General features: G+C 49.7%; 1 protein-coding gene across 2 annotated transcripts in view; it reads left to right on the top strand.

The window, feature by feature from the left end:
- Nucleotides 1-9,117, top strand: part of CCN4 (cellular communication network factor 4) — a 35,182-nt gene extending 26,065 nt beyond the window's left edge. Inside the window, exons 4-5 of one of the 2 annotated variants that reach the window (XM_024129411.3) lie at nt 1,644-1,837; nt 3,578-9,117. In XM_024129411.3, the coding sequence (XP_023985179.1) occupies nt 1,644-1,837; nt 3,578-3,877 (494 nt within the window). In that variant the 3' untranslated portion in view covers nt 3,878-9,117. The remainder of the gene's footprint in view (nt 1-1,643; nt 1,838-3,577) is intronic. The other variant, XM_007106432.4, reaches the window with a different exon arrangement.
- The last annotated feature ends 35 nt before the right edge of the window (nt 9,118-9,152 follow it).

Here is a 9,152-nt window from a genome sequence, read left to right as displayed (position 1 = left end):
GAGGGGAGGGGAGGGCAGGGCAGGAGAGGGGAGGGGAGGGCAGGAGAGGGGAGGGCAGGGGAGGGGAGGGGAGGGCAGGGCAGGGCAGAGCAGGGCAGGGCAGGGCAGGGCGTAGAGGCCAGAATAGAGACCTGTCCCCAGGCTGCGCGCCCCCAGGGGTCTGACTGGACCAGGAAGGAGGGTGGTACTGCCACCCCTACAGTTCAGGGATGCACAGCCTCGCTGGATGGGGCTTGGGGTGCCCCACCCGGGTTGAGCAGCCCCCTGAAGCAGCAATCCCCTGCCCATGGAGGAGGTGGCCGGGGGAAGTTCTGTCCCCAGCAGGCCTCCCAGGGCAGAGCACAGGAGGGTCACGGGGTGAGGGTGCAGGGCAGCGGCTGTCTGCCCGTCATGTCACTGTGTGTGGCCCAGTGACCCGGTCCTGACCCAGCACAAGCAGAGCCCCTGCCGAGTGGCTGACCCAGAAGCCAAAGCCCTTTCATCCTTCTAAGCAAATCCCTCCCTGGCCCTCTCCGTCCTGCCCGCAGCCCCAGCTCATCCCAGGCCGAACCCTCCTCTCTTCTGTCCTCAGAGGCCTCTTTTTTCTTTCTTCTGTCTTGGCCGTCCTCTTCTCTTACTCGTTTTTTCCTGCATTCATTCATCCGTCTCCCCTGCACACCTACTGTCTCTGCCCGTTCCTCTCTCTGGTTGCCATGCTTGTGTGTGCCAGGTTGGACTGGCTTTTCCTCTTCCAGTCTTTCTCTTGGGTATCTTGTGCCATCTTTCTGTGAGATCTCTCCTTGGTCTTACTGGCTTTTTACCTGCCTCCATCTCCAGCTCACTCCATTTTCCATGTTCTGGATGCCAGGATACACGCGTTGATAGAACCCGCCAAGAGTTGGGGTTCAGTTCACATTTACTGAGGGCTTACCGAGGGCCAGGGACAGCTTGAGCGCTGTCACGTGTCTGAACCCATCTGTTCTGTCCCCAGCCTGGGACAGGAGGGAGAGAGGCGCTACTGCCAACCCCTCTTACAGGTGGGGACCCGGAGGTAGGAGCTCGTTTATTGGAAGCTGTCCAGCTGCTAAGTGGTGGCGCTCAGAGCTGAACCCAGGCCATTTGCCTCTGAAACCTGTGTGTCCCCTTAACCACGGTGCCCGCAGCATCGCCCAGACGAAACACTAGTACTACAGTGCAGGCACTTCCCTTTGACCTTCCCCGCATAACATCATCTCTGCAGGGGCAGGAACAGTGTCGTTTAACCTTTTATTCCCAGCACCCTGCAGATGCCTGATTTGTACTCAGTCAATATCTGGACCCTTTTATTGCCTTACTAGCCCTGCAAGGCAGATGTTATTGTTCTAGTGAAGAGCCTGAGGCCCAGAGCGAGTTGTCTAGAATCACACAGCCTCTAGGTGGTCAAGCAGAAATTGAACTTAGGTCCACCTGTCTCTAAAGATGGTCCTCCCTCCGGAGAGGTATGAGGAGCTCAGAACAGTGCTCCTCTCCCTGGGAAACTGTGCTGGTTAGAAGCCAACTTGCCCTCTTGTGCTGACCTCTGTCCTGCCTGAGGTTCAGGGACCCCAGCCCTTAGGGCGGTGGCAGCAGGAATTGGGGGCTGACGGAGACGGGAGACTCACAGGGCATCGGGTTCCCATCCGCAGCGGCCGTGGATGAGATCGAGCCATGGCACAGGAACTGCATAGCCTACAGCAGCCCCTGGAGCCCCTGCTCCGCCAGCTGCGGCCTGGGGGTCTCCACCCGCATCTCCAACGTCAATGCCCGGTGCTGGCCTGAGCAGGAGAGTCGCCTCTGCGACCTGCGGCCATGTGACATGGACCTCTGGCCGCACGTCAAGGTGGGTCTGCCTCCCAGGGTGGGGCAGGTGTCTCGGGTGTAACAGACAAGGCTGGCTTTGAGCCCGGCTCCTGAGCTGGCTTGTGGGGGGCCGTTTGTATAATAATTAAGCCCACGTTGTAACAGTTTCTTGGGATAACATGTGTCACTGGGTTGGTGGGTTGTGAATTCCACTCAGTGGAAGTGGTGACCATGTTATTACAATCAAGGTGACTCTGGAGGGATCCCAGGGTCCCTCAGAAGTACTCTCCTGTGGTGATTCCAAGGACCCCTCAACGACTGCTCCTGGGCCAGCCCTCACTCACGTGACAGCCACACGGGGTGGTAGGGGACAACGGGACTCAGGACCGCTGGAGTCAAATGCCCATCTGCCGCTGACTCTGTGTGGCCATGGCCAATCTCCTCGCATCTCCGAGCCCCAGTCCCCTCATTGGTAAAACGCCAGAATTGATCTCGGACATCCCTTCCAGCTTTGAGAGTCAAAGATAATTGAAATAAAGGATCAAGGGTGTAGTGGCCACAGTAGACTAAGACCCGGTCCTTGGAGTTAGAAACGGATCTGATTTGCTTAACCCAGGACCTCCTTGCTAACGCCTTAGGACTGGTCATCTGCCTTGGTGTCACGTGAGAAATAAAGAGAAAGAAAAACTCAGCACTAATTCCATTTGGGGAGCACTGGTGGTTTCTTGGGGATGCTGAGGAGAGGGTTGTCCAGCAGACAAGACAGCCTAGCTTCCCACAGTTCCTCCCCTTGTCTCTTTTCCCTCTCCGATTAATTTCCCCTGCCCTGCTAGCCTTTGTATTCTTGGTGCTTGGTACGCAGCAAACATCTCTTAACTGAAAACATGGAAGGGAAATTTACCAGCAACAGGACAAAGAGTTGCAGAGTCCTAAGCTGGCTGAATGTACGGAGCACGCGAGGTAGAGGTGGGTTTACCACCAGACTAGTTCACGTCCCTTGCTGTTGGCTCATGCTTTCCACCCAAGTTCGTTTCCATAATTATGTGCCTAAGAGAGCTCTCAGATCAATCATACAAGCCTCAGACCCACCCCACGTCGCCTGGATCTGCTCTACCCCCATTTCTGGCATATGGTGCTGGTACCTAGTAGACCCCGACAACCATTCATTCAGTGAGTTTAGTAAGTGCCTACTATGTACCAGGCACAGAATTAGACTGCAGGGACACAGAAAGAGCCCCACTCTCGAGTGACCCACAGCCCTGTGGAGAGACGGAGCTCCCTTTAGATAATGCCAGTCCGGTTGCATGGATTGTGAATGAATAAATTGCAAGGAAAGCGTGTGTGTGTGTGAGAGTCTGTCAGAGGCAGAGGAGGAGGAGTTGAGGGTAAAACGCATCCCCCAATCAGGGAGGCCGTGATGGTTCTGTCCCTAACCAGCGAGGGGTACCTGATGGGCTAAAGCAGCCACAAAGGCATCCCGTGTTAGTGAAACTGACCAGGGACTGGGCATTGGCAAGGCAGGAACACAGGAGAGAAAGGAAATTGCAGGTTGAGAGGCACCACCACAGCAAGGCCGTCCCCTCCTGTGACCTTGTTTCCTCCTGCGTAATATGACTGGGTCTTGCTGCATTGGGGGTGGTCCTTCCCAGCTGGAAGACGCTGCAAATCTGAAAGTGAGGCGGAGCGCGTGGAGAGTGAAAAGGGAAGAACTGAGGGCTTGGAGGGTGCAAAGTGGCTGTTGATCCTCTGAGCATCTCAACTGAAACCTCCTTTCCTGCAGGAAGGGAAGAAGTGTCTGGCCGTGTACCAGCCAGAAGCGCCCGTGAACTTTACGCTGGCCGGCTGCACCAGCACACGTTCGTACAGGCCCAAGTACTGCGGGGTCTGCACGGACAACAGGTGCTGCATCCCCTACAAGTCCAAAACCATTGACATCGCCTTCCAGTGTCCCGACGGGCCTGGCTTCTCCCGCCAGGCCCTGTGGATTAATGCCTGCTTCTGCAACCTGAGCTGTCGGAATCCCAACGATATTTTTGCCGACTTGGATTCCTACCCTGATTTCTCAGAAATTGCCAATTAGGCAGGCACAAAACATGAGCTCGAGGCCTGGCCCCATGCTTGTAAAGCAGGCAGCCTTCTGAGGCCCACACGGAGCCTTCTTTTGTCCACCCTACCCTGATCCGGACCCGTGGCCCCCTTTCCTGTCTCCGACCACCCAAAGCACCCATTGTGGTGCCGCCCAAGCCCAGACAGTGGGTCCTCTCCTTGACAATTCCACGTACACTCCAAGAAAAGTGCCTTTCTCCAGCTGTTCTGGTCAATACCCAAGCCTGATCCGGCCTGTCCAAGGCACTGGAAGTCTTGCTGGATCTTGCCCAAGTCTCAAGGAGCAGAATCAGCTAGGCGTTCAATGTCACTAATTCCTTCTTTAAATACCAAATCGTAAGACTCTCTGGGTCCATTCAGAAGGATAGATGGGATTTAGAACTACTCTGATCGACAGTTTTGACCACCGCACACCAGAGTGTCTCTCATTCCAAAGATTTGTGCCTCCCAAGGCCACCCAACATCTGCCAAGTGAGGTGAATTGCTGTTTGGGTTTGGTTTTTTTAATGAACAATTGTATCCATTATTCCGGGCATTGTTGAGGTTAGGCTTCTCTTCACCCCTGCACTGTGCAGGGTGTACACTGGGTTCATCGCAGTCAGAAATGCAAGATGATAAACTTCCTTCTTGTTCCTGGGAGAAGTCTCCAGTCATTACTCCAGGGTCAGAGCAAGGTCAGCCAATTTTCAGAAGGAGCGATTGACCCCAGCACTGAATCTGCTGCTCGTGGACAGGGCAGGGTTCTGGGCAGTTGGCCAGGCTCCTCACATCTGGATCCTCTCCCTGCACGGGGGCTCATGAGAGTTGGTGGAGTCCCCTGCGGTGACGTCTCTGACCCCTGAGAATGGTGCCCTGTGACATTCCTGTGCTCTTAGGGAGCCTTGGGTCCAGGTTGAGTGTGGGTCAAACCAAGAAGTGGTTTCACAAACCAAGAAGTGGTTTCACAAACCAAGAAGTGGGTCCAGTCTGCATCAGCCTAGGGTGGCAAGGGTCCCTGGGCCCAGGACATGTCTCTTTCTGCCTCAGTGACCCATCTCACTTACTGTGGGTCTACTGACCCATAAAACCCAGTTCTGGTGCAAAGACAGAGGTTAACCAGTTGTTTCAAAACAGAAGTACATCTCTAACAGGGATGAAAAGCTGAAAGGGCTTGAAGCTATTCAACAAAAGGAAGAGAAAGTTGCTATTAATGGAAATGAGGCTATTATTTATTTTATTAGAAAGATATAAATATTTACTGCTATAATTCTTTTATATAGTACCTTCTATGTGTCAGACATTGTTCTCAGTGCTTTACGTAACCGTTAACACTAGCTCATGGAAACTTCAAGGTCGTGTTGAAAAGTGCCCGTTATTATTTCTGTTCTTACAAATGTGAAACAGAAGCTCAGAAGGGTAAGGGAGCGTGACTGAAGTCACCCAGCTGGTCAGTGGAGGAGTCGGAGTGCAAATCCAAGTTGAATTGACTCTATAACCCAACTTTTCCCTCTACTCTTAGAGCTTCCAAATGTGTCAGAGCAGGGAAACATGTCAGGACAGGCGACTCTTGCATCATTTTTGGTTCTTATTGTTGTCTCTCTCGCTCTTTCCACAAGAGAAGAGAGTGTCTGACTTTCAGATTATTTACGTGCCTAAGCAGCAAACAAAATCTGGGCTAAACCAAAATCTCTGAATCCCCTACAGATCGTTCCCTCCTTCAGATCTGAACCAGCTCTCATATGTGTTTGAAGATGATTTTGTTACCCAGTGCTGCAGACTGAGCGATGGTGCGGTTATTCATGAGGGAATTCTGGGTGGCAAAAGCCGGGGAATTCCTAGACGGGGAAAAAGGATTGAGAATGTGCCCTCCTTACGGTGACCTCCTGAATGCCCGATGCAAGGCATACAGTGGTGCTGCTCGTGTATTTGATGAATAAAGGAGATTGTGTGCATGTTCCTACTTGTATTCAGAAGATCTCTTTCTTCCAAAGGTACATGACAATCTGATTTTTATCAGCCAAATCTTAAATGCCGTAGAAAGACATTTACTATTGAAAGAAGTGTACATTTCTGTTGGGAAAAAAACCGAAACAAAAGAAGAATTCCTGTGTGAAGAGAATTTACCCCATGAATAGTCTCTTCTCTACGTCTACGTGGAACATGTTGGATTTTCGTAGAGTGAAATCACCTGCCACCTACAAACCTACAAGGACTAGATGAACGCTGACCCTCTTTGAAATCCAGCGGACACCCGAGAGCTAGGCTCTAACTGAATTTGCTTCCCAGTTTGGGAAAGTGAGCGTGGTTTCCAAGATCATAGGAAGCCTGGTCGGTGGAATTGGGGGTTTTATCCTCGGAATGGGTGGGACGGCATGGCCGGAATGCTCCGGTTTGAGAAATGGATCTGTCCTACGCAGGCGCCGGAGGGGACGTCTCAGCCCCGCGTTTTGAAGTCATGGGGAAGGAGCTATGGGCCCAGCCACGGTGTGCCTTGAGTCAATCAAAGTGAAGAATAGTAATCATAATGAAAGGCTGTCCCTTTATTTAGAGTGCTTGCTTGGTACACAGCGATTTTGAGTAAGCATCTCTTGCCCGTTTTATAAATGGAAAGTCTGGGACTCAAAGGGGCTGGGAAATCTGCCCCCCAAAGTAGCAACCCAAGTCCCAGCTTATTCCACTCTGCCTTGCTCTTGGGGAGGCCTCCGGGGAGAGCCTGAATGAGCCCTATCGGAGTGTCACGTTGGCGGGGGGCTCAAATAGAGCAGGAAGGCTGCCACTCTAGTCCCTTGTGACCCCGTGTTCTGGGGAAAGGGAAAGGTATGCTAAAGATTTGTCAGCTTTTGGTGAAGAAATTCATGTAGGTGCTTGGAGTGAACATCTCGTGTGTGTAGGGGAAGGAGGAGACCTGAATTTACTAAACCACTGGTGCTTGCTAAGCCTTATCATTAGCATCTGTTGAGCACGTACCAGGCCTTACACTGGGTGCTTTACTGCAGTGTCTTATTTAATCCTCAGAGCAAACCTATGAGATACGGCATTATTATCATTTACCCATTTTAGAAGTAAGATAGCTGAGGCTATCAGAGGTTAAGTTATTTGCTCAATGTCTTACCAGCTAATGAATTACAGACCAGGATTGCAAACCAAGGTTAGTCTGACGCCCGAATCAAAAGGCACAAGACGTGCTTTACTGACAATAGCTGCAATTTTAACTTTGAAAGTGATTCAGAGAGTGATCAAAGAAGGTAGATTCAAGGCATATGATTGTCTAGACTCTCACTGACATTGTAAGTACTCTGTATACCTAGAGATTGTGGGGAGGTAATGTAGCCTGTGACTATTATATTGAATTAGGTCACTGGTTTTTAAAGACTTATCTTGATCCAAAGTAACTGCAATGATAAACCCTGAACAGCTGGAATGGTCAGAATGGCCAGCTGTGTATTTCTGCACGTATACATATGTGTTGTATGTATGTGTATATGTGTGTGTGTGTGTGTGTGTGTGTGTATCTGTTTTCAGACTATGACTTAATATTTAAGTATTCCTACCGCCATTTTGGTGACTAAAAAATACATATGAAGAAATGTCTTGGAATTTCCCAATAGAGGAAAAATAGCACTTGGGCAATCTGTCATGTGTTACAACAGTCCTCATTTTTCTCATGATTTGTGTAGCATGGAACGTGTTTATTTAATGTGAAGGGTTTTCATTGCTCAAATTCCCTGTTTATAGCTTTTCGCCTTAAAGCAATAAATCATCAGCAAAGTGACTTACTGGATTGGGTGAATTTTCTTGTATATTCAGTTATTATTAGGCAATGATGGAACATTGAACATATTCAATAAATGTGCAGATGGTGGAAATTAGGTCCCAGATATTTTATATATGACAATAAAAATAGCTAAAAGTTTGGAAATGCACTGAGAAATACGAATTCTGGCATGTAGAAAACACCAGGGGTACAAATGTGTCCAGGCCGGAAGACATCTCATGTAAATATAAAATGAAAATTTGGCATTCATTCATTCATTCACTTACTCATTTATTCAATGCCATTTTATATCCTCAACTGCCCTGTGGGTACCTGGAGGTCAGAGACCATGACTGCATCCTCTGAGCCTTGTACATGTCAGGGACTGGGTAGCAGGGGTTGGATGGATGGAGGGATGGGTGGATAGAGAGCTATTGCCGGCTGCCTTGGGAACCAAGGGGAGTGAAATTAAGTATAAGGAAGGTTGCATGATGCAATGGGATCAGTTCTGACTTGGGGAGTCCGGTGGATCTTTATATCTTTTATTCTTTACTGGAATTCCTCACTTAACCGATCTGTGCTTCAGCTTCCTCAGCTGTGAAATGCAAAATATGACAGTACCTTCCTTGTGGGGGTGATGATGTGATAACCAAAATGCAAAATGCATGAAAAGCTTTAGAATAGCGCTTGGTACATGGTAAGCACTTAACAGACGCATCTATTAGCTGAGTCGGTTTCCTTATGAACTGGGAATAACCCGCAAGGCGATGGTAATAATTGAAGTCAGTGTTTGTGTCTGCATATTTTACCTATTTAGTCCTATCGCAAAGGTAAAGAAAAAGTGTCACCGGTATTCAGTTGAATGCTTTAATATTTCAATCCTATGCTTCTCGATCCCTTAACTTTTTTTTTTATGTTTTCATTGCTGTAATTTGATTAAGCCCCCAGCTTCTTGAAGGCAGGAAGGGTGCCATACTTTTCTGTGTCTCCCAAACCCAATGCAGTGCATAGCACATGCTCAGCTCTTTGAACAGATATGCAGATGGCCGAGTAAATGAAGTGAGTGATGCACTTGATACCTTCCTGCTAAATCTCCCTCATCCAAATACCCCCAAAACACGTTATGCTATTATAATAAAGTCTAGGGGAGAATCCATTCCAGTACAAAAATTGCCCCATGAATCATTTCCAAGTACACTTCTATCCTGAAACATACTTTTTTCAAAATTGGAATTCAGATCGTGGAGTCCAATGGCTGCCTCCAATTAAGATGAATGTGTAGACTCTGGGAAAGATTTCAGATGACATCAGGTGGTTGAAGTTTTGGGAAAATGGGATTCAGGGAAAATGGCCAGAGCATTTTATTATGAAGGTTAAAACGCACATAGCAGGGGCTTCCCTGGTGGCGCAGTGGTTGAGAGTCCGCCTGCCGATGCAGGGGACACGGGTTCGTGCCCCGGTCCGGGAGGATCCCACGTGCCGCGGAGCGGCTGGGCCCGTGAGCCGTGGCCGCTGG

The sequence above is a fragment of the Physeter macrocephalus genome, unplaced genomic scaffold (assembly GCF_002837175.3).
Source record: "Physeter macrocephalus isolate SW-GA unplaced genomic scaffold, ASM283717v5 random_47, whole genome shotgun sequence".
NCBI classification, from domain to species: domain Eukaryota; kingdom Metazoa; phylum Chordata; class Mammalia; order Artiodactyla; family Physeteridae; genus Physeter; species Physeter macrocephalus.
Note: the sequence above shows the minus strand (reverse complement) of the source record. Positions and strands in the feature narration are given on the sequence as shown.